The sequence below is a fragment of the Balaenoptera acutorostrata genome, chromosome 4 (assembly GCF_949987535.1).
Source record: "Balaenoptera acutorostrata chromosome 4, mBalAcu1.1, whole genome shotgun sequence".
In the NCBI taxonomy this organism is placed as follows: domain Eukaryota; kingdom Metazoa; phylum Chordata; class Mammalia; order Artiodactyla; family Balaenopteridae; genus Balaenoptera; species Balaenoptera acutorostrata.
In genome coordinates, this window is record NC_080067.1 from 59,714,107 (window position 1) to 59,740,859 (window position 26,753).

General features: G+C 34.5%; 1 protein-coding gene across 1 annotated transcript in view; it reads left to right on the plus strand.

Annotated features, from left to right (window-relative positions):
* Positions 1 to 26,753, plus strand: part of NAALADL2 (N-acetylated alpha-linked acidic dipeptidase like 2) — a 1,059,167-nt gene that overhangs the window by 779,309 nt on the left and 253,105 nt on the right. Inside the window, exon 10 of the mRNA XM_057545762.1 lies at positions 1,495 to 1,641. Coding sequence (XP_057401745.1) covers positions 1,495 to 1,641 — 147 coding nt within the window. The remainder of the gene's footprint in view (positions 1 to 1,494; positions 1,642 to 26,753) is intronic.

Genomic DNA, 26,753 nt, shown 5'->3' on the forward strand with positions numbered 1-26,753 from the left:
GCTTTTTGTGATCTAGTACTTAAGGGTAGCTCTTCTTTGGGAATAATCAAGACCCTCCCCAAACTATCCCAGTTGATATAAAACCTCCAGGAATCTTTGCTCCAGGAGTCTTTGCCCCAGGAGTATATGAGGGAATGAAAAGGGATTAACTGTCTTTTCAGAAGATTAGGCTTTCAAAAGAAGAAAATTTCTGGGGCTCACCATAAAAAGCATTAGGTTGCTGGTTAGACTGTGTGCTAGAACACTCTTTTTACTTTCTATTTCCAAAGTGCTTAATTACCCAAGATATTTGCAAATAACATGAAGCTGAAACCATGCCTAGATTATAAACACTTACACAGACTTTCCATTTTAATTGATTTTAAATTTGTTGCAGATATCTTTCTGTTAGGACCTCAAAAAAATGGATGGGTAATGAAACATTATTATATGTTTGAAAGATCTAGCACTGTAGTTGAAAAAAGTTGGAAAAACTCACTTTCTGAATATTACAATTCATATTTCCAAATCTTTTGATGGATTATATTTAAAAGTGTTTTTGAAATTATATCATGCCAAAGAAGCATGGGAAGGGGTTGAAGAGTCAATGTCTTGATTCAATGGCAAACATACATTGAATACATATGTTTTGCCCGATTTTGGATGTGATGTTCTCACACTATTGTCTCACTTCCCTCATGATTCCTGCTGAGGAGATTGGCATTCTTCCACATTTCATACTTGAGACAACAGCATCACAGAAAGAGTCTAGATTTTTGGAAATTTTACTAATGAAGACATTTTAAATCAATAATAGTTATAGGAACAGTTATTTTACTGGTTATGATTTTTTAATTATGCTTTGATTTATTTTTGTAAAGCTACGGTCATTTGTTTTGCATGCTAGACAACTCTTAGTTTAAGAAATAATAGTCTATCACCGTTTATTTCCCTAGAGGTTGCACTTAGCTTTGTGGTTCTCTTTGGCCCATGGTATTTGGCATATACTCTTAACACATGTGGGGATATGATTTGATGAGGCAATTGAGAAATTCTTTTCTGTGGTTGTCCAAAAAACATTTTTAGAATAGAATTATATCTTACCAAGCTGTCCTTTAAATTTGTGGGAAAACTTTAAAAAAAAGACAAAACTAAACCTTTTGAGGGACTCAACATTCTCTTTTAACGAGTCATTACAGATCATAATAAATGTATGATAAAAATGCTTTTTAAGCAACAACAACAAGAAAAGCTTGATTTAGTCCAGTGCTAGTCACTCTTCAGTAAGCATGAGCACAGTAGAGGAATGTTGCTACACAGATTTCTGGGCTCCATCCCCAAAGGTTCCCATTTGGGAGGACATGGGTGGAGACTAAGCATTTACATTTCATGTTTCGAATAAGTTCCTGGGTGCCATTGATGCTGCTGAACTGTGGACCACGTTTTGAGTAGCATTGATTTAGGGATAACCTAAGAAGCATAGTGTGTGCTAACAATTTAAATTATGTTTTTCAGAAAAATAATTTCAACTGTTCCAGAAGAGGTCAGTGCCCAGAAACAAATATCAGTTCTGTACAGATGCAAGATGATGCCGATTACTTCATCAACCATCTTGGAGTTCCCACTGTGAGGTTTACTTATGAGGACATCAAAGCATTAGAGGTGAGTGTTTCCAAAAATGCAAAACACACACAATGTATATAGCAGACATGCAGCATTTTATTTTATCCTGGCTTTTTGTCTTTCTTACCCAATAGGTTACTATAAGAAGCTGCTTCATTTAGAAAGTTATTCTTGTTGTTCAGAGGCTTTGTAAGAATATTTGAAAACATCAGCTCTTTTCAATAGTGTTGAATTCAATTTAAAAAGATTTATACTGTCACTCACATTTTCAGTGTGCTTCTCAGCAAGAAATGTGCAGTTGTTGGATTAACATCAAAACATAATTGTAATCTTCAGAATTCACAGAAACAGATGACATGTGCAATAGATTCTCCTCTCCTTGCCCAAGGGAAAGTGCATTTCATGTGCTGTATGTTAATGTGAGTCTTGTGGATTAGCTTCCCAAATTTTGTCAATAGTTTGCTTGCCTAAAAAGGTGCTACTTTTTTTGTGTGTGAGAATATGAAATTTTTTCCCAAAGAATATCACAGAGGCCTGATTCACCTTAATTAAGTATGTTCATTCTTCTGTTGGACATTAAGCCTTTTAATCTTTCTCAGAGTTATGTCACAGGAAACTGTTTCTCTGTAGATCCAAACCTGCTGAAAGACTTCCTTCTTTTACAAATTGCGCATGCATTATTGGGAGCTATTTGAAAGCCTCTGCGGTGGCCTTCTTGATGTAACTATTTCATTAACAAAATAGTGGCTGGAAAATAGAGTAAAGCCTTCCTTGTTTTTCAAATTATAGACGTTCCTGGAAAGTTGTGTTTAAATTATATTTTTATCAATGTCAGATATGCAATATCTTAATGTCTGATAGCTTTTAGCAAAAGTGACCTTTAGGTTTCTCTGTAGCCCTCTACCCTCACCCCTTACTCCCTCAGTAGACACAAATGATCACTAACAACTTAAATTCACAGATGGAGAAACTCTGGGTGACTCCTACTGTAATGAGATGAATTCTTGGGTAATGCAAAAGTAATCACTGTGATTTATCTATTTTTTAAAATTGAATTTTCATATGCTATTGCTGTTTGAAAACGGGGTACATGTATAGAGGTATCTTTTCTCTTACCAAGACCACTACATATAATGAAACTGATGTATTAAGAAATTAACTCACTTTTAATTTTCCTGCTTGAATCTTCTAACATCGTTTTATCATTCCCCCCTCATCCCAGCCCGTCCAGTTCCTGTCATGTTAACACACTGAATGAAAACTTTTATCCAATACTTGTTTAATTCATTTTGGTTGAGTTTAAGCCAAGAATTTAGAGAGGCAATATAGTATAGCCTTAGGTATGGGACTAGACTTGACTCTGAACTCAAGTACTAGACAAGTGATTTAACTTCTTTCAGAATTGTTTTATAGATGAGGGGAACTTGGTATACTTATGGAATCTAGAGAGCCATGGTAAGGATTAAATGAGATTATGCATATAAAGGGCTTGGCTAACATTAAGCATATAATAAGGCCTCCAGTAACTATAACTATCATCACAATTATTATTATCTGATTTACATATTAGGGAGAATTTCTAAACTTTTTCAATAAGAAGACATTAGTGGGAGGGAGGAGCTTGTTAATCGTTAAGAAAAACAAGCTTCTAAGGCTGAGGAGGTGGGATTTGATGAGGATCAGCTGGACGATCTGAGGTGTTAATGGAAGAAGATTTGGAAACAGGTCCCAGTGATTTTCTCAGAAGGTACTAATATAATGTGAAACTCCTCAGGCTAAAGTTTATCCACTAGAACTGGCTTAGTCTGAAGAAGCTAATCAGTTTTTCAAATTATATACAGAATGTCTAACTCCCATCATCAAAATCATTTTCTACTGTATTTGTCTCCAAAAAAGCAATTAAAAGAGAATCTTCTATGCTTTATAACTAATGACCTTGTTTATATTGCTTTAGTGTGGAAAATTTTTTTAATGGATTTGTCCCTTACAAAATGTGAATGCTTGAGATGAGATAATTTTGTACGGTAAATTCTCCAAAGAACAGATAGTGACCTTTGCTTTCTGTGTTAACCTATAATAGATATTTGTATACAGTTATTAAGAGGAATTATAAACATTGAAAGGCTTTACCCATGATATAAAGGATATTTATCCTGTGTCAATTAGTAAAAGCAGGTAAGGAAGTTAGAGCTTTTCCCCTGCAATTAAATTTAAAATATATATTATATTTATGTATTGCATAATATACTATATGTATAGTATGTAATATCTACCACTTATTGAGTGCTTGCTTTGCTAAAATTTTTATATTAGCAAATATTTTATATTACCTCATCTCATTCAATATTTATGATATCCCCCTTTTATTATTAACACTTTTTTTTTTTTCTTCTGAGGATGAAATGTAGCTTAAAATCAAGTAGCTGATCCAAGGTCATAAAGCTAATAAATGGCCAAGATAGAAGTTGACCTTAGATCTCTTTAACAGTAAGCCCATGTTCTCAACTATTACACTAAAGTTCATAAATTGGAAGCCCTAGGGCCAGATCCAGTCCACGAATACCTTTTGTTTGTTCTGTGCTTTATTGAAAACTTGAATTTTTGGGAGAAATGGATTCCTTTTTTCCATGGAAACAATTGGCTAGATTGTGCATTATGATTACAATATTAAGAAGAATATTTCTTCAATACCTCTTTCTATCAAAAATTGGGAAATGAATGATTGATCAACCTAATGGGCCACATGTTTCACCAGACTTGTATCACCTCTGTTACCTGTTCGGCCCCTGTAGGAAGTGAGTGCATTATCTTTGCACTAATTTTGAGTAAAAAAGTTAAAGTCGATAATTTTGTAGTCCTTTCACTTTAAAAATTGTATATGCATTCTAAGTGTGCTAATTTATACTCATATTTTTGAAGAAACTATCCATTTAAAATTTATTTAGATGATTAGAATTTCTGACAGTTTTTTTAATCCAGCAAGATTGATTATAAATCTTTTACACTCAATTTCAACAAGTAAATAATGATAATAAGAGAAAAATTACCTGTAGGAAAGTAGACTAGTGCCGTAGACACCACTTTTTATGGACATATGGGATATTATTAGTTCTAAAATTATTTTTTGATGAAATATGACATTTTACAATATCTATTCTCAATATTTCATACTATCCACATTCCCACCAGCAATTTCTCCCTGTAGTTTCTCTGGATGCCTGTATATTGCATAGATTGCTTGAGGCACCTTTCATCTTTAGCTTTTTTGGCATCTATACTCTAATTTTCCAATAGTTAAATTTCACAAATGTAAAGCAATCTATGGGTTTGCCAAATGTTAGAATTATTCCTTCTCATAAGATATTGCCTTGTTAATTGAAACGTCTCTAGTTGTAAACTTCATTTAAATAAGGTTTTTAATTTGTAAACATTGTTGCACCTGTTAGGAGAAGCATTCTGTGCAGATTAAATACAATGCAGAGATTGCTGAAAAGGAAATGAAAAGACAGATGCTTTCTGATTAAGAGTGCAATATTTATGACAAGCTGGTGGTCCAATGCACATTTCTTCTGTCACTTAACAGCTGTTTCACATAATTTTTGTTCCAGATCAGTATATTTACTCTATATAGGGCATGTCAGAGGGTCTGGCTTTCTTAGTATATCAAAAGATCAATCCTTGCCCTAGTAAGCTTTATATTACAGTTTGAAGCTCTGATTTTTCACTCTGTTTAACCTTATATTTTTTGCTCTTCTGCTTTAAAAATTCCTTTTTAAACCCAATTTACCTCTATAATGGAGCATTTAACATTTAAATGATAATGAGATAAAAGGGTATGATAGCTTTTATATAGCAGGGGTTTTTGCATAATTGTTTTAATGCCCTTTGGTAACCCAGAAAACGAAAACCAAGTAGCCTAGGTATTTTGAAACTCTTATTAATTCTTTTTAAGTTAGATGAGTTTGATATCAATTCTGATTCTTAAACTGATAGACAGCAGCATGAGAGTGTGTATGTGTGTGAACTTTAAGGTAATTTTATGGGATAAAAATGATAATTTGTGCAGATACAATACACATAAACATATTTTGGAGCAAAGTAACTCATAGTTTACATGTTGATTCTTTGTTTTATTCTACTAAGTTGAAGAAAAACTCACCTTACTTAAATTAGAGATCATTCTGTCATTACATTTTCTGTTGGGAAATTAGTCACTGTCATTGTTATGTTAACAGATAATAGGAGTTCAAAAGTCAATTAAAATCTCTTGACTTGAGACCAAATAGTTTGTGTAACTATGCATAAGCTGTACTGATGTTTTGTAGTATCTGATAGAATTTGTTTTATACCGATAGCTATACAACTAATTAATGTCATTTAGAAATGAGATTTTACCTCTTCTACTTCAAAATGTGCCAGCTGGAAACAGGATGGAGAGGGGGTCTTCAGTGTTCTCTCTAGCTCATTCCTTTTCTTTGTAAGTTATTTTAGGAAAAGGAAAATGTCAGAACAGAATATATGGTATGGTTATTTTCAGATCAGACCTGCTTCTTTTAGAGTAAAGGTTTCAAACATTTTGTTCTAAAAACCCATTTGCACTCTTTCAGTACTACTGAGCACTCCAAAGAAAAGAGCTTTTTGTTTATGTGAGTAATATGTGCAAATATTTACCATATTAGAAGTTAAAACTGAAGAAATATATATAGTATTTATTAATTCTTTAAAAATATCAGTAATATACTTGTTATAAATTAATATAAATAACTTATTTTTATAAAATATATTACATTTCCCAAGACAAGAAAACATAAATGAGAAGAGTGCACTATTTTACATTTTGCCAGTCTCTTTAATGTGACTTAATACTTGGTAGCTGGGTTCTCATATCTGTTTCTGCATTTAATCTGTTGTAACGTGTTGTTTTGGTGGAAATATGTGAATGAAATATGGTCTAATAGTCTTTTCATATAATGACAGACATTTTTCTTTGATACTATACTGAAATGGCAAGTATTAGTTTCCTAAAGGTTAGTTCCAGTATGGAATCTGAAACCCTATTAATGGACTTTCTGTACCCTATACACTTATGAATGTAGAAAATGAGAGTGAAAAAGCCATGTAATGTTACTATTACTATGAAAATAGATTTGGTCTCAGGGACACTTGTAGGTCTCTGGACCACATTTGAAGAAATACTGATTTGGGGAAATGGCCTTGGTTAAACTGTTCTACAGTAGGCCCCTCCGTGTCCGCATGCAGAACCTGCAGGTATGGAGGGTCAAACTCTACTACGTCATTTTATATAAGGGACTTGAACATCCATGAATTTTGGTATCCATGGGGGTGTCCACGGATACTGAGGGATGACTGTGCTTTATCCTTTATAATATCTGACTAGCTGTTTAACTTTGCCGTTACAAGGATTTTTTTTTAATTTATTTATTTTATTTGTTTATTTTTGGCTGCGTTGGGTCTTCGTTGCCGCGTTGGGTCTTCGTTGCCACGTTTGGGCTTTCTCTAGTTGCGACGAGTGGGGGCCACACTTCACTGCAGTGGGCGGGCTTCTCACTGCAGTGGCTTCTCTTTTTGTGGCGCACGGGCTCCAGGCGAACGGGTTTCAGTAGTTGTGGCTCGCGGACTCTAGAGTGCCGGCTCAGTAGTTGTGGCTCACAGGCTTAGTTGCTCTGCAGCATGTGGGATCTTCCTGGACCAGGGCTCGAACCCGTGTCCCCTGCATTGGCAGGTGGATTCTTAACCACTGCGCCACCAGGGAAGTCCCTGTTACAAGGATTTTGAACTGTGATTCTATATAACCTGTGTTTACCTTTTTTGGTCATCTTTGAGTATTACCATCCCATTCACCTGGCAAACAGCATGAAGTAGGGAATATAACACTCTCATAAACTGTGACTCTACAAAGGATTCTGTTCCCTGGAATCCTTCTTTTAGAAGGGAAGGTTAAACCCCAATCAACAAATCAACCGTTATAGAGCAGACTTGAAAAGCTTTGACTGTACAATGTATGAAATGCCTGTCACAGAGGGAGTGCTACTAAAGTTGCAGTATGCTTCCAAGAGCCTGAGGAGTAAACACAAGAAATTGAAATATGAGACAAATATTGAAAAGACAAAGAATGGAGAAACTCTTAAGACTCAACTGGATAATTCAAAAGATCACAGTGGCCACAGTCTAGATTGGGACTCAGACATATAAACAATCAAATAAGTCAGTACAGTAGACACTGTCTTAAATGACTTCCACTTAACCAATTTGTGGGATTCATTGACAATTTTCATTCCCTTAAAACATAATGATTAATGCTTAAGTCTTGAAGCTCATTGTAATGAGATCCTTCCTGAATTTTTGCACACTCTGTTCTCTCTGTTTCAATGGTACGTTTGCCTGGAGTCAGCTCTATTCTCAGACCTATATATGCCCTTTGTGTTTGTTTTTAGTAACTAGGTAATTTAATTGTTACATAAAATTATGAATCATGAGTATGAAAAAAATAACTTCTTAGAAACCTGTAGCAATAACACTTTAAAAGGTGAGTTGCTAATAAAGAATTGATGTGAAATGGTCCAGGCAACTTTCAAAGTTGGGGAAAATTGTAGTCATCTAAACACATTCTGCACTCAGCATACTTCAAAAATGTCTTTAATAATTCCACTTTAAATAAAAGGCAGCATGAAATGTAGATAATATATGACAAGAAAGAAATCATAGAACTTTATTCAACAGATCAGTATTCAGAGAAAAGGCCTTGGCTTTACATGAAAATATTGGCCAATAAACATGCATGCACAGGTTTTCAATTAACATGTAATATTTTACATGTGTAGTGTTTTGGTTTGTTTTACTGGTTACTTATTTGAATCAGCTTCTAGATATTAACCTTCTAATCAGTGGGACAAATCATATTGGCTAAGAGGGCTCTTACATAGAGTGAAATGATGTCAACAGATAGAGGCAGAGTAGTATCAAGGAAAATCATGTTTAACAAATATTCATGTAACATTTGTGGTACACATTGTTTTGTTCTAAATCCTTTAAACTTATTCATTTAATTTAATCCTTGTACTTATAACTAGCACTTATAAGGAAGGTACTAGTATTACTACTTTCATTAAAGATGAAACTGAGGCACAAAGTGGTCAAGTAACTTGGCCAGCATCACACATCTATCAAGTGATGGAATTAGGATTCAAACCTGGCACTCTAGCAACAGATTTCTGGGCTCTTTTCCCTACTCTTGCACTATTTCTCAAGGTTTTTGAGATAAAATGAATTAGTTCTAAAATGCTTTCCATCTCCCACTGCATTCAGAATGCAGTGGAATGCAATGGTCCTTAATTCCTATTTTCATAGTTTCCTTTGCAAAGGTTCTAAACATTTCAGCTTTGATGACTCTCAAAGTTAGGTAACAACTGGAAGTGGGTAATATTTCTTAACTGAATTTAAAATGAGTCATAATTTATATGTAATGACAAAACTGATATTAATGTTCACTTATAGTAGTTTATATATTCTTTTTTTTTTAAATTAATTAATTAATTAATTTATTTATTTATTTTTGGCTGTGCTGGGTCTTCGTTTCTGTGCTAGGGCTTTCTCCAGTTGCGGCAAGTGGGGGCCACTCCTCATCGCGGTGCGCGGGCCTCTCACCATTGCGGCCTCTCTTGCTGCGGAGCACAGGCTCCAGACGCGCAGGCTCAGCAGCTGTGGCTCACGGGTCGAGCTGCTCCGCGGCATGTGGGATCTTCCCAGACCAGGGCCCGAACCCGTGTGCCCTGCATTAGCAGGCAGACCCCCAACCACTGCACCACCGGGGAAGCCCGGGGAAGCCCCTATATATTCTTTTACAAAACAGAGACTAAAATTAGACTGTAAGCTATCCAAAGTTTACATTTCAAACAAATATAGGTAAATGGATTAAAAAGCATTAGAGGAAAAATCTGATAACACCGAACTGCTCTAAACCTGAGTATTTAGTTTCCTAAATTTTAAAAATAAAAATTGAAAATGGTTTTGTTCATCTGTTTTTTCCTTTGTAATATGATATTTTAACTGTCCATTTAATGTGAAGGCCCGTAGCTTTAATATGTTGTATTTATTCCATCCCCTGTTTCCTAATTTTATTTCCAAGGTAATTTTGGAAGATGAGGGGATGGACAATTTTGTCTCTCCTAATTTCAATGATAATGCCACATTTCTTTAAGTAGAATATTTTGACATCTAAAACTATTTTGGAGACTAATTAGATGAATTTTTTAAATGAATAATTAAAATATTAAGAGCAGTATTGGTACCCATATGCTCTAACTATAAACTTCAGAAGGAAATGGCATATCTAGAGCTCACATAGCTGTGGATGGTGACTATGGCCATGAATGAATTTCCTTCTCCATTCTCTCCACAACTTCTTCATACTATTTTATTTGCATCTGGAATTGCAGGTCTTCTCTATCTGTTTTACAGCTTAGAGTGTTTCACACAGAAGGTTACAGTTTTGTTTTTTAAATAAGCAAATGTTTCTATAGAAACTACAAGGAAGGATACAACAGTGGCCTTGAAGTCTCATAAATGTTAAAATATAAAAACATGCATTGAAGCCAATGCTACTTAGCTTATACAGTTTGCTATTGCTTCCTCATGAAAGTTCTGGCTTTTATATTAGTCTCAAGAGAGCTTTCAGTTGTCTTCAGTCTCCTTTCATGATGCTTCTGTCCCTGTGATTGTAAATGAATGGAAAGAATTCTGAAAGAGAACAAAGTATTTATCAGTATTCTCATTGCTACAGTCTCTTGTCAATAGCGTTAGCATTGAAATTATTCTGACCCAATTTTCTCATATCAGTGAAGAACATTTTAAATCTCAATAGTGTAGTGTTTCTGTGGTATTAATAAGTGGGCGAAAGTAGGAAAAATAAACTGTAGCTTTATGCACATGGTCATTTTCAGTTTTTCTTTAAATTAGTATCTTGTCACTTTATTTTTATTTACTGGTAATTCTTATCAGAACATTAGAAATTTTACACATACTCCATGTTTAGAGATAACTTCTAATGTATGACTCAGATATATATATATACATATACACACACATATATGTGTATGTATATATATGAAAGTTGAATTTTAAAAAATTTCATGTTAATATTGCTGAGATCTAGTCTTTGAAACAATAAAATCAGATTAGGACATGGATCATGGCAGAACATTGAGGTTAAATTCAGGGCACATCTTCATGCAGTGGCCATACGGCCCAGGTTAGGAATGGTTGCTCCATTGACAGTCACTGGTTTGCAGACTCCCACCAGTTCAGGGGTGACTTTGGATAATCAAAGTGGTCACAGTGAAATCAGAGGCCTCTTTGGTGAGAGGATGGTCCCTAAGTGTGGTGGGTCCAGAGATGTGCCTGGCCCGACTCTCTCTGATGGACTGATGGAAAAGAAGCACTCGTAGATTCACTGACCTTCAGAGCAACACTGTTCATTGAACCTAGGTGGTTTAATCCATTCCTCTGTAGTACAAGGAGATAGAAACTTAGCGGGATACGGTACTTGACTGAAGGAGTTAAGAAGAGAAAGTACAGACTTAATTCTCCCTACACCCGGCTGGTTGCTTCTATCTACAGCTCCTCCCTCTCTTCTAAACTCCTATTCTGTATGTTCTATTCATTCTCTCACCTCTTTTCTCAACTTCTCTCTCCATTTTAGTCTGGCTTCTTCCACCTTTTCCTACACATATGGTCTTTCTCTTCATATCCTTTCCTTCTTTTTTCATCCCTTGCCTTTTCTATATAATCTTCTGCTTCCACTCTTTTTGCCCCCTCCCCATTTTCTTTATTTTTAATTTTTTAGTTGACTCTGAAATTGTGTTTCAATTGACTGGATGTCTTTAATTTGCTTAAAGGTGAAGCCTGGTTTTCCCCTAACACTATGAGGCAGTAATATAAACAGAGGCCATTATACCATATGGCTAAACACTAAATATTTAAATGTTACAACTCAAACTAAAAAAAACTCTTAAATAAAAATGCTCTTTCCTCATGATCTGACAAATACATGTTTAAAGTTATGAGGAAGGAAGTTTTGAATTTAATGTTCTTAGACTCCTGAGAATCCTGTGGCAAAATGTGATGACTGAGGAAGAATTGGTCCCCAGCCCCTGACCCTTGATCCTTGGTCTACACTTTTAAGCACAATCCGTAGCCACCATAAACATCTGTTCCTCACTTACTCCCTGGGCCTATGGTCATGCACTGGAAGCACAGTCTTCCCTGAAGGTAATGGACCTGAAGAAGAGGGCTGCCCAATGACTGGAAGCAGATCTGGGGCCATCTGAGCAGGGAATTCTGAGATTCTAGAGCTCAGGGTAGCTAGAATTTGACCTAGAAAGGAAGTCATAGACCCTGAGTGGACACATCTGCCTGTGTTGATTTAAGATCTAAAGACCTTGGAAATGAAAATGACTAAAGTCTAGACCCTAAACTTTAGGTATGCCAAACTATAGAAAGTCCTGGTGTAGGACAGATAAGTATTCTTGAATAAGCCTGCTCAAATGCCTTCAGTCTGTAATCTAATAATACGAGTCGTTAAGAAAACTTAAGATTGAACCAATTATTATAGGATCTTTGGCAGTATCAGCTAGGTGTTCGCCTAACCTGGGTTCTAAAAGGTGTCACTATTCAATGGGTGTGACCTTGCGGCTATGAGGTACTCACTACAGCAAATTATTTCCATGGTATGGTTGAAAATATGTTCCAAACTTTCAAGCTTAAAGAGGCATAAAAAGAAGTAAAAAGTTGTCAAAATGAAGAGTCTTCAGTTAAGGAGACAGTGTCTGGGAGGTGTGTTTTAAAGCAAGAGTTAATTTAAGAACATTTTCTAAACAAAGGAATACATGATAGAACCTTGAACAAACTGAACAAATTTCAAGTGCTAACTCTCTGCCATCTATTCCATTTTAAAGATTATGACCATGTACTACTGTGAGAAGTTTGTAAAACTGTGTGTGTTATGAGCCCCAAATGGTGTGTATATGCATACCAACATATTTTGAGCAGTATTTTGAGCAAAAGTATATTTGGATATTTTTTAACAGAGGATCATTAGAATTTCTGTGTTTGATTCTTAGTGAGACAAATATAAATTCTGAACTAAAACACAAGTCAGAAAACTGGAAAGAAAGTAGGGAATGTTGGTTAAGAATTTAGCCAGAATTAATTCAGTTTTCTTATATTTTCTTAGTAGCCACAGTTCTTTTGGTTATATCTTGAAAAGAGAATCCTGCTATGTAGCATAATATAAATAAGGTATTATACCAGAAAGCAAAATAGTTCTATTCTTTGCTTGAAACATCATTATTGGTAATATTACATTTGTAGATGGAAACGTTTTTTTTAATTAATATTTTGATCATGGTTACTATGTGCTTACAAACCTTAATTCCTCTCCATCTTTTATTCCTTCTTTCCTATCTTTAATCAAATGTTGATCATACTGTGTATGTATTGTTCTCATTTATTTAAGATAATAATATAGTTTCTCATATTGTTTTAAAAAATAATAATCCATTGGAGGGAACACTCCCAAATTCATTCTCTGAAGCCACCATTATTACCCTCATGGCAAAACCAGACAAAGACACTACAAAAAAAGAAAATTACAGGCGAATATCTCTGATGGATACAGATGTAAAAATCCTCAACCAAATATTAGCAAACCAAATTCAGTAATACATAAAAAGGATCATAAAACCTAATAATCTGTAATATAATTGTATTATAATTAATACAACTATTCACCTACTATTGGATAAGTTTGCCTGCCTTGTTTTGTTATTATAGATAATCTTTGTGGAACATTTTTAAACTTGATATTTGTTTCTCTTTCTAGTTCTTCTGGGATATATTTCTAGGCATAAAGTTTGGGTCAAAGTATTAATATTTTAAAGCCCATATTGAAAAGACCTTCCTGAATGGTGGCACATTTTAAAACCTTTATGGTAGAGCACTAGCATGTTTTTTAATCTCACTCTTGCTAATAGTGTGCATTAAAAGAAATCTTTACCAGTTTGCTGGGTAAATTTGGTATCCCATTGTTTTAATTGACTTCTCTTATATTAACTTATTCAATATTAATTTACTAAGTTATGAAAATATTTTGTAAGGATATCCAATGTAGAGTCTGTATTTGGAAATGAATATGTTGGCATAGATAAAGATAATTAAATCCCCTTCCTGATATAGAAATAGAAATAATATGGCGCAGATGTTAATTGCAGGATCTACCCTAAGACATGATAAATTTGTAATTAATTTAATAATCAGTCCCACGATGATATTTTTAAAGGAGTCTATGTTTAAATTTGCCAAGGCATGAATCTTTCTGCAAATCAACGTACTCACATTTTGAAGGCTGAGCTTCAAGAAGCTTTAAAGCATCTGGATTGTTGAAGCTAGAAAATAGAAAATGCGTGACAACTAGGTTGACAGGTATCAGATTGTCTTATGAAAGTTCCAATATATTGTTCCAAACTACTGCAAGGAAGTAGTATATCCAATTCCTTCAACAAGGTCATAGTAGTTGCTAAGATGGTGGGAGAGAGGGGACAGTGAAAAGAAATGGAGTTAAACATGTACATAAATCAGAGTTTAATGATTCCAAGGTCATAATTCTAAACTTACAGGTATTTGCTTTTAGTACTGAACAGAAGTATATGTGTGTGCTTAGGGATGGGGAGGGGGTGCAGGTTGTTAAGAGGCCGAGAGCATGATTAATGTACCTGTCTAGTGGGCACGCCACCCCTTCAAAATAGCTGGTGCTGTTACTACACTATGATTAACCTGTAAGGCAACAGAAAAATAGACCTGTACCACATTGCACTCTATTATTCCCTGATGCCATTTTTCAAGAAGTGCCATAGGAAAAATGACACTTCATCATGGGTGGATGGCTGGGTGGGAAGGTGTTAGTGTGGGAGATGGAAGAAGGTATAGTTTTCTGAATCTCCATGCTATTCATGATGTCTCTATTTTGTCTGTTTTATTATTGGATTCTGTCTCTTCTTTCATATATAATATGAAGCATTTCTCTGAAAATGAAGAGTGGGCTTTAGCTTATTTTAAACAGAAGATATAATTCTGATGCTAAAAGAAATACCTTATTTGTAGACCTAGTAGTTTCCTAAAAAACATTTGTTAGACTTGTTTATGTTTGTGAAAAATATTTCAGAGAAAGGAAGTAACAGAAAGGAACAAATGTATGATGGTATCAGGAAAGACATCACTTCCTTAAAAACATTAATCATCATCATCAATTAAGTTTAATTGAGCACAAACTATGTGCAGAACACTCTGCTATGCATTAAGAACAGATAAAGCTATGATACAATCCATGGTGCTCAAGGGATTCATAATCTCTTTAGAGCATCCAGGCATGAGCATAAACAAATAAATGGCAATAAGAAGAAGCCAAGGCTCAGTGCCAAGTGATTTCTATAGATAGAAGGGATATCTGAGCCATGGCAAACAGAGTTATTCATTTAAATTTTTCATTATTTTTATTTTCTTAGACTTTACATATATATTTAAAAACTTTTAACATTACCATAGATTCTCGGACACTTTATGAAATACAGAGGCACACACCATAGATAAAGTAAATCTCAAGAGTACTATGGGTGAAAAATAAAATCTGAAACTATACCTGTCAGATGATAAATTGGAGAAAAAATTCAGCAGAGAGCAGGTCTTACAAGTCTACAAACCCCTGTGCCTTTCCGGAGGTCAAAGTGACAGCACCAGGAGTACAGTTATTCCATAGTAATATTTAGGGTCAGTTTCTGGAATCATCCATTTATAAAGGCATCTATAAATAACATCCTTTAAATCCAGAATCCAAACTTCTGGAAATACCACCTACCCAGGACATATAGTCATAAGCCCATCCATCCAAACTCCTCTAATTCTTTCCTTCCTTCCTTCCTTCCTCCCTCCCTCCACCCCTCCATCCCTCCCTCCCTTCCTTACCACTGGATCTTTCCTTTTTATTTTTTTATTGAAATATAGTTGATTTACAATGTTGTGTTAGTTTCAGCTGAAAAACAGAGTGATTCAGTTATATATATATATATGTTCTTTTTCAGATTCTTTTCTCTTATAGGTTATTATAAAATATAGAGTATAGTTCCCTGTGCTATATAGTAGGTCCTTGTTGGTTACCTCCGAGCTCTAATTCTTGAAATTATTGTTGACTATTTTCTTCTTCACACCCCGATCAATTCTTCTAACTCTTATTTTTGCCAGTCACTCTATTACTGAGTTCAGTTTATTTTTTCTTATTATGTGTCTCACTGCTATCATTTAATCTCTAATAGTTGCTGTCTAATTCAGGCCATTCATTACTCCACCACATCTGGACTTTGTTCTCCTAATTTGGAGCCTTTCCTCCCACCAGTTCATCCTGCAAACTGCTCAGAAACTAACCTCCTAAAAAGCTGCTTTGATTACTCTCCTCCTTCCCATTCTTCTCCCTGGCATAACAACCTTCCACATTTTCCAATGAATAAAGCTTAATGGTCCTGTAAGTAACATAATCCTTCCCTGAAACACAGCTATTGTTTTTGTCATTCTCATGACATCTAACAGGGTAATGCCTTGAAGTTACTTGTATTCTCTTTTTCTCCTAATAGTATATTATACTAGTTGAGGCTATAGATTTTGGCCTAACCATCTTTGCATACTGCATTTTTACATAGGATATATCAATAGAACCATGAAATTAATTAATCTCTACTGAAACAGTGTATTTGTTTCTTGCAGCTGCCATAATAATGTACCGCCAACTGGGTGGCTTAAACAACAAAAACATATTGCCTCGCGGTTCTGGATGTTAGAAGTCAAGATCGAGCTGTCAGTAGACAGGGTTGGTTTCTTCTGGGGGCTATGAGGAAGAATCAGTCCCATGTTTCTCTCCTAGCTTCTGGTGGTTTGCTGGCAATCTTTGGCTTTCTTTGGCTTGTGGCAGCATAATTCCAATCTTCACACGGGTTTCTCCCTGTCTCTGCCTTTGTGTCCAAATTTCCCCTTTTAATAAGGACACAATCATATTGGATTAGAGCTCACCCTAATGAGCTGTCTTAACCTGTTCATCTACAAAGACTCTATTTCCCAATAAGCCACACTCAAAGATACTGGAGGTTAAGACTTTAATATCTTTTTGGGAGATACAATCCAACCCGTAACCAACAGTAATATATCACCTTAATGTGTACTGCAGAAGATTTTTTTTTTTTGCAAAATCAATTTGTAGATTCTCACTTGACTATGTTGCTATTCTTTTATCCCTGAAAGTGTTCATTTGATCTGGTGAACTGCATGTAAAATGTCTTCTTTTCCATTCCTTCTATTTCCCCCTTTTATGTCTTTTCCTGTAGATTCAGAACACTTGATATCAAATTTCATTCCAATTCTTTTAAAATAACTTTAGCAGTTTGGGTCAGGAGGCCCTGATAAAATACAGAAGTATTTCCAAGTGACACACTGTACATTTGTTTATGTTCCAGTTAGCTGGGTTCATTGGTCTGCGTGATTATCTAATCACATTACTATACAATATTGCAAAGTAGAAGTCTGCATAAGCTTTCCATGATTGGTCATCATAGAAAATAGAATCTTGATTTGCTATGGTTCCAGATGGTGGCTTGCTTATAATAGTTTAGATTTAATCATGATCATTATAAACTAAACGAAGCTAAATTATACTATTTTAGAGAGAATTTTCATGTTGTTTGCAATCATAGGCTCTTGTAGAAGGCCTGTCCTTATCCACTGTAGTGACAGGAATAGATTATTGTCCCAATGACATATTTTGAATGTTGCTGTTTTCTTTACCATAAAGAATTACTCTTTAAAATTAGTGTTTCCCAGTTTTGAATGTTATTTATTTGCTATTTATCTTTTGAACACATACAAGTAGAATACTTTTTTGATGTTGAGAAATTTGCTATCCAGTAACATGACAGGTATGTTGAGATTATTACTAACATTATCAATTTGTTTTCAGAAAATATTTTAGTGTACATTAGTATAAAATGTCCCTAGTTTTTAAAATTATTTATTGGCAGATATAAATTCAGTATGCAATATTTTATGCTAGCTGCCCAGAACCTAGCTCAGTACAGCTTACAGAACATATATTTTTACCACCTAAGTCATAAAACTTGTTTTCCATATCTTCAGTCAGACTTAACTACAGGCAAGAAGAAGTGGAAAAATTGTCTGTCACATTATTCACAGGCCAGACCAAGACACTGTAATACCATGGCCCACTAAGCTAATTTAGAAGAAAAAAATGGGAAGAGGTTTTTAAAAGATGGCATTTACATGTAATATATGTAGAAGAGTTTAGGGTTTTGACAGTTGGAGATTGTATCCTCTTTAGAGAGAATGCATAATGACTTTTATTTCTTTTGAAATATGCATAACATCTTGAAGGTAACTTTCAGCTCACATTAGCACTTTTCAAAGCAAGTTTCCCATTTCTATGAGGGTAAAGGGTACAACATACTTGAACTTTGAATAGAGGGAATGTTTGCTTATCAACAATTCAATCATTTTCCCTCTTGTTTGGGACTTTGACTCCATTAATCTATGAGGAAAAATCCTACTATGGACATAAAAGTTGAGGTTTTCCATTAAGTCTCATACCTAATCAGCCTTGTAAGAATATACCTCTAATGCTACCTAAGTATGGAATGCTGTTAAGATCTGTTAGTGGAGATGAGTTTATGTATAACAGTGTGGCTTTTGGAGTCAGGCTCTCTGGATTTGAAACCCAGCCTTGTTTCTTACTGGCTGGTTACCATTTGCAAGTTAATTTTTTGGAGCTATAATCTTCTCATCTATAAAATGAGTGTTATAATGATACCTACCTCATGATGACATTGAGTATTATATCGGGGTTTCTCGACCACAACACCGTGACACTTTGTGCCACTTCTTTGTCCTGTGCTTTGAGGAATGTTTAGTAACATTGCTGGCCTCTGTTTGCTAGATGACAGTATAGTGAACCTCTTCACAACTGTGACCACCAAAAATATCTCCACATATTGCTAAATGCACCCAGCACGGCAAAATCACTTGTAGTTGAGAATATTGAATGAATATCAATATCTATGTTTATATATAGAGAGAGAGCTTTGCATACTTCCTGGCACATAATAAATGCTCAGTAAACTTTAGCTCTGATTATCACATAATAAACAGACATTTATAATATCTTCTTTGAAGAGCCATACTATTCAAGAACATGAGCACTTAATAAATGAACTTGGTAAAGTAGCAGGATACAAAATTAATGCACAGAAATCTCTTGCATTCCTATACACTAATGATGAAAAATCTGAAAGCGAAATTAAGGAAACACTCACATTTACCATTGCAACAAAAAGAATAAAACACATAGGAATAAACCTACCTAGGGAGACAAAAGACCTGTATGCAGAAAATTATAAGACACTGATGAAAGAAATTAAAGATGATACAAACAGATGGAGAGATATGCCATGTTCTTGGATTGAAGAATCAACATTGTGAAAATGACTATACTACCCAAAGCAATCTACAGATTCAGTGCAATCCCTATCAAACAACCAATGGCATTTTTCACAGAACTAGAACAAAAAATCACACAATTTGTATGTAAACACAAAAAACCCCAAATACCCAAAGCAATCCTGAGAAGGAAAAACGGAGCTGGAGAAATCAGGTTCCCGGACTTCAGACTATACTACAAAACTACAGTAAACAAGACAGTATAGTACTGGCACAAAAACAGAAATATAGATCAATGGAACAGGATAGAAAACCCAGAGATGAACCAACGCACATATGGTCACCTTATCTTTGATAAAGGAGGCAAGAATATACAATGGAGAAAAGACAGCCTCTTCAATAAGTGGTGCTGGGGAAACTGGACAGCTACACGTAAAAGAATGAAATTAGAACACTCCCTAACACTATACACAAAAATAAACTCAAAATGGATTAAAGACCTAAATGTAAGGCCAGCCACTATCAAACTCTTAGAGGAAAACATAGGCAGAACAGTCTTTGACATAAATCACAGCAAGATCCTTTCTGACCCAGCTCCTAGAGGAATGGAAATAAAAACAAAAATAAACCAATGGGACCTAATGAAACTTAAAAGCTTTTCCACAGCAAAGGAAACCATAAATAAGATGAAAAGACAACCCTCAGAATGGGAGAAAATATTTGCCAACAAAGCAACTGACAAAGGATTAATCTCTAAAATATACAAGCAGCTCATGCAGCTCAATATCAAAAAAACAAACAACCCAATCCAAAAATGGGCAGAAGACCTAAATAGACATTTTTCCAAAGAAGATATACAGATCGCCAACAAGAACATGAAAGGATGTTCAACATCACTAATCATTAGAGAAATGCAAATCAAACTACAATGAGGTATCACCTCACACCAGTCAGAATGGCCATAATCAAGAAGTCTACAAACAATAAATGCTGGAGAGGGTGTGGAGAAAAGGGAACCCTCTTGCACTGTTGGTGGGAATGTAAATTGCTACAGCCACTATGTGGAACAGTATGTAGGTTCCTTAAAAAACTAAAAATAGAATTACCATATGACCCAGCAATCCCACTACTGGGCATATACCCTGAGAAAACCATAATTCAAAAAGAGACATGTACCACAATGTTCATTGCAGCACTATTTACAATAGCCAGGACATGGAAGCAACCTAAGTGTCCATCAACAGATGAATGGTTAAAAAAGATGTGGCACATATATAAAACGGAATATTACTCAGCCATAAAAAGGAACAAAATTGGGTTATTTGTAGTGAGGTGGATGGACCTAGGGTCAGTCATACAGAGGGAAGGAAGTCAGAAAGAGAAAAACAAATCCCGTATGCTAATGCATATATATGGTATCTAAAAAAACGGTACTGTTGAACCTAGGGGCAGGGCAGGAATAAAGACGCAGACATAGAGAATGGACTTGAGGACGCGGGGGGAAGGGGAAGCTGGGACGAAGTGAGAAAGTAGCATTGACATATATATACTACCAAATGTAAAATAGATAGCCAGTGGGAAGCTGCTGCCTAACACAAGGAGATCAACTCAGTGCTTTGTGGGATAGGGAGGGTGGGAGGGAGGCTCAAGAGGGAGGGGATATGGAAATATATGTATACATATAGCTGATTCACTTTGTTGTACAGCAGAAACTAACACAACATTGTATAGCAATTATACTCCAATACAGATGTGGGAAAAAAAAAAACCATGAGCAGTCTCTCTGTTCTTTCTCTCTTTCTGTGCATGTGTATATAAATATATATCTGAATATATGTATGTATGTACATATATGTGTACATGTGCATTAACTATTTTCCAACTATTATTCCAAGTAGTGAGGGGCATAGTAAAACAGCTAATATCTACTGATAATTATCAAGTGTCATTAGTTTTAATGTGCTTTGACACTAAATATTTTACAGATTACCAAAAACTTGCAAAAGAAATGGACTTAAATTATCTCTCTCTCCTATGTGACCCTATAAGAATAAAATACATACATAGCAAATGGCATACAGTAGAGTGAAAATATTGTTAATCATTATACAATGTTAAAAGATTGTGACCAAGTGAGGATTTTTAGCTCTAACACCACAGTTGGGTCCAAAAAAAATAGTCTAAGATATTTGTTTAAAGTGCTACTTTATTCCTAAAAGCCTAAAATGAAAAGTGGTGTGTGAAATTGTAAAAACTGGTATTTGGTTCCAGTATTTCCATTTTCTTAATGTTAGTAATAACAGTACTTTGATTTGTTTAGTTTTCTATATAGTTCAAGGCCATTTTCCTTGTCTCATATAATTACCTCAGCTGTGCTATTTAGGTGGGGATTATTTCAACCTTCTTCTAGACACGTAGACTAAGACAGAGGTCATACTCCTACTAAGTGACAGATATGGGACAGATAAGGTGACTCAAAGTCTAGAAGTTTCCCCAATACCCCACAGGTTTTCAAATGTTTAAGCAGAACTCCTACTAATAGCTATTTGCTACTCTGAGAAACATAGCTGGCCTTCTCACTTGTGGAGACTTTTCCATATATCTACCTTTCTTTCTCACTGTTTCAAGTTACTTAATCCTTCACAGTACACTCAAGGGTTAGTCCCCCTAACAGGCTTTGGTAATGCTTTCCATGAATTGTACTCTTAAATCTTCCCCTGGACACTCATTTAGTTGAGTTTGTAGTAAAAGCACACTGACATTGTTAAGGTTAATGACTCAGTGTTTTATAAGTTGAAACACATTTGAGGTTAAATTGATGGTTTGGATCGTTTTATTCAACAATGTGAAGGTCTTGAGTGTGGGTGTTACTTACTGCCTTGGAAGAACATCTTTGTTACACACTTAATGGTGTGGTATCAATAGTGATAACATAATAGCAAGCCCAGTACTACTCTAACAGTGTTTCTGAAATGTGAGCTATAAAATTTACTGCTGATGAAGTTACACTGGCACATAGGTACTATATGATAACATACATTTATAAAGAAAATTATATACTACATGGTATGCTCATTTGAAATCTTGTCACATAGGAATCATTATTAATTCCACTGTCCCAATGAGAGTATCGATGATCAGAGGTTCAGTCTCCTGGTCAAGTTGCACAGTTACTAAATGCCAATAATAATAATAATAATATGATGATGATGATGATAATGGCTAACATTTATAGAGTGGCTACTAGGTACCAGGTGTTGTATTAAATGTTTTATTATCTGTAAACCCGTTGCTTTATTAGAAAGTTTAAGTAGCATTTTATGGCTATGCACACATTAAGGAGGAATCTGAAGCCAGGCAGTCTGGTTTCAACGTTCGTTACCTTAGCTTCCACCATACATTTCTTCCTTATGCTTCCTTCAAAGAGCTGGACCTTGAGTCAAGCCCTCCAACTTTTTCTGCCTCTAGATTGTTCATTTGTCTGCCTTCCTCATTTTAAGTCCATATGTTGATTGACCACTCTATACTAGTTTCTCAGAACACTGGTGGATAAAAAACCAATTGCATATAAATATTCTAAGTTGCTTCTCATTGGGAAAGATAGTTTTTATTTAGTTGTGTATCTCCAGTGCTTAATGCACAGGCTAAGGCACTCAAGAAATGCCAATGAATTCACCTAACCTTTTTAATTGGGATATTCTCAGGAATTTTTTAAAATATTTGTGTCCTATTCCAAATAAATGACTTAGTTATGGGCATTTTTATGTACCATGTTAGGTCAGTACTGGAAAATTTTTTAAAGGTGGAAGAGCATGCAGACCTTTAGGTACATCTGAAATTTCACGGTATAGGTAGTTTTCTTATCTTAATAACATGTAAACTGGCCCTTCTCTAATCTTATTCTAATAAATTATTCCTAACATGTTATATTATTATCACAAGAAACATAAGGAACCCCAAAGCTTCCAAATATTAAAAATAAATGAACAAACAATGTGATTAAAAGCATAATCTCTATAAAATGATGAGGATAAGGCTGGCATCAGAATTCACGTCTGCAACTTAGAGGAGTAGCAGAAAATGAGAAAATATCTTTAAAGGTTTTAGAGAATATTATTTTCAACCTAGAATACTAAACTTAGTCATTCTACCAATCAATTGGGCAAACAGAATCAAGACCTCTCCATTTCATGAGCTCACAAAGCTTACCTCTCATGCATATATTCCTAGAGAATTACTTTAAGAAGTTATTCAACCAAATGAGGAGAAAAACAAGACAAAGGATGATATGGAATCCAAGAAACAGTGACTCTGATTCAAAAGGGAAGTGAATACAGGAAATAGAAGTGTGGCTATATAGCCATCTAAAAAACACAAATAGTCCAATTAGAAGCAGAAGGACAGAGGCATCTGGAAGGGTGCAAAGAAATGTCAAAAACAAGTGTTTCCTAAAAACACTAGGAAAACCCAAAATTCATATAAGAAAGTTTTAGTTCAAATATGAAACCTTCAATTTAAAATAGAGTATGAAATCAGTGTAGATCGAGTAATAAGCTGACAGATATTGGGAATATCATGAAGACAGAAAATGTTTCTTCACTCCATAAGAAGACGAAAAAAAATTCAGAAATTCCAGTTTGGAAAAGTAAAACTAAAACCAAACCTAAAGCATGATCAAAATATAAAGATGACTAAAGTGTATCTTGATTTTGATCAATAAGTAAGAAAAGAAAATCTATATGAAAAGTATTTCTCAGAGGAATGGGTTATATATCTTACTGGTCAGAAGCATATGTAATTCTGACATCCAGTTTGGCTCTAGAGTGAACAATAGTTACATAGTCAAAATGTTCTACATACTGTTTATTGGTTTTCAACTTTTAGAATAAACCTATATATAAATAATTTAATTATGGTCATACAACAGAATATAAATAATAGAAATCTTGTCAATATAAAAGTAAGAGTAGTAAATGTGACAAGTTTGGAGATGAACGTATAGAGACATTAATATATTAATCTTACAGGAGGAGACATTGAGATATGATTAATTGTTGATATACCTAAAAATAGAGATTTAAGTACTTCTGAGGTTTTTAAAGATAAATATTTAAATACATGCAGGAACAAAAAATAGTGTTTATGGGGTACAAGAGTAGGAAGTTGATGTCTGTTTATGAATGAAATTCATCTTTATAGCACAAGGTTAATAGATTTTTTTTAATGTACAATTAATAAAGAGTAGTACTAGCATATGATTCAGGAAAATATATAAAACAATCAGGATAACTCAAAACAGAAGCTCATGTGTGTAGTAAATAAAACTAATTAATTACTACTCTGATGATATATGAGTAAATAAAGTATCAGAACTAGAAGGAGAAGAGGAAGGGAGGAAGGAAGAAGAGAAGATAATTCAGAAATTGAGAGCAGAAATGACTCAGTCAGTTCACAAAGCAGGAGTTAGAATCCAAGCAGTAAGAAAGGACGTGTTGTAAGCAAAGCTACTGTTCGATAGCAGGAGTTAGAATCCAAGCAGTAAGAAAGGACGTGTTGTAAGCAAAGCCACTGTTCGATATTTGTTTGCTTCCTGTATGCTTTATCTTGTTGCTGATTGAACAAAATCAGGAGCTGAGAGTCTCTGTAAACACCATCATGGAAGACAGAAGATCTAGAAATGTATTATTTGAATACACTCCTTCTGCAATTAATGAAGGTAGAACATATGTAACTTTATTCACTAACAATGTTCTTTTTACTAGCTTAGGCTTCATTTGACCAAACTGGTATCTTTATTTTGATGGTACTACCCATCACTATGTGGACAAATCAACATCATCATAGAGAGAGTTTAAGATAATTGCCTTCATTTAATTGCTTTCATTTAATATCACATAACTAATTGAAAGTAACATTTAAACACCGTTAGCTAATTATTTTATGAGTGCAAATCTTAGGCCCATATCAGCTGGGGAAGAGCAGGACAAAGTCATATTCCGTAATTCCTCATATTTAATTGCAGTAAAAATAAATACCAGATATACCATATGAAATTTAAAATTTTGAAAACTTAAATCAAGCTGTATGTATCTTAAGGATTTACACCAGTATTTCTAATTACTTTGAACATCATTTATAGGATACTCAGTTGTATGTCCCTGGCTAGAAAGAAAAGTTCAGAGAAATATAAATATATATATATATATACACACACATACACATATATATATTTATCCCTCGTGTCTCAGTATGATGTATGTACATATATATAATCTTAAATTCTAAAAGAATCTCATCTCATTACATAGCAGATGTTTCCTTTTTTAAGGTAAAAACCATCACAGAAAAGTATTAGATGAGCTTGTGGAGAGGTTTGGAAAGCCTTAATATGTTAGCTTTTGGAAATGTAAAACAAATGTATTTTTTCTAAGTATCCCTTACCAGTTTCTGCTCTTCATTTGCCTTTTGTCTCACAAATGCATTTTAGTCGTAACCACACTTGAGCCAAGTAACCAGACCATGTGCCACTGTATTATATTCTGTGACAAATGGACCTTGTTTCATTTCAAAGGATTTGAACTTGAAATCACTCCCAACAGTTTTAAAGCAAGTGTCTTTCCTCCTGTCAACAATTGCCTAATTTAAACTTCCCATCTGCATTTCTAATTATGATACAGAAAAATCTGTGTCGAACAAAGAGGTTTTTTTTTTTTTTTTTCCCTCTCAGGAAGGACAAATTTAGGCATATGGCTAAACGGAGGTAGCATTCTTATTTCACACCTTAAAAATGCCTTCTAATCATTTTTTCTTGAGTTTTTTAGATACCTGAAGTTTACTTTTAAAACTCATTTTAGTATTCTTACACAAGTTTCCATAACCATTTATTTATAATGTTTCAAAATAAAATTGAAATAACTAATAGCATGTTATTTAATATCAAAAATGTAAAATATACATTTAAAAGTTATTTCTAAAGTCTTATATATGTACTTGGCAAAGTGAATGCCTTTCTTTATGTTTTCTTATGCCAAACAGTAAAAAGTTTTTTTATTATTTTTAGTTCTGTGATGTTGGACACATTATGAAAAGTCCCACTTTATTTTTATACAGTGATTGAATATAATGCATGTGTCAGGAGCACAGAATATCTGGTGATTTGGGGCAAGTTAAAAGTTCACAGCAATATACTGACATGAAGAATGTCAGAATCTGGCATTGTAGACTTTTTTACTCTTAAAATACCTTGAATAGATTGAACACAGTGAATAAGTCATGCTATCGTCCATAGAAATATTTATTGTTCTAGAAGTTGATTAAATGGCTGGGTATATACCCACACAGTAGCTGGCCCATGGCTAAAAGGAGGGTTTAATTCCTTAACACATAAATTTAATACCTTCCAGAAACACCAAACACCAAAAGTAAAAATCAGAGCATCGACTTTGTGGTTTTATAGTATCTTTAGCTATAAAACATCCTTTTAGTAAAGATATATAGCCATAGATATATTGTAAAGTATTTACAAGAAGAAAGTACAGAAATAAAATTTTTGCTTTAAAGAAATTAACCTCTGAGTTCCTTGGAACTTGTCA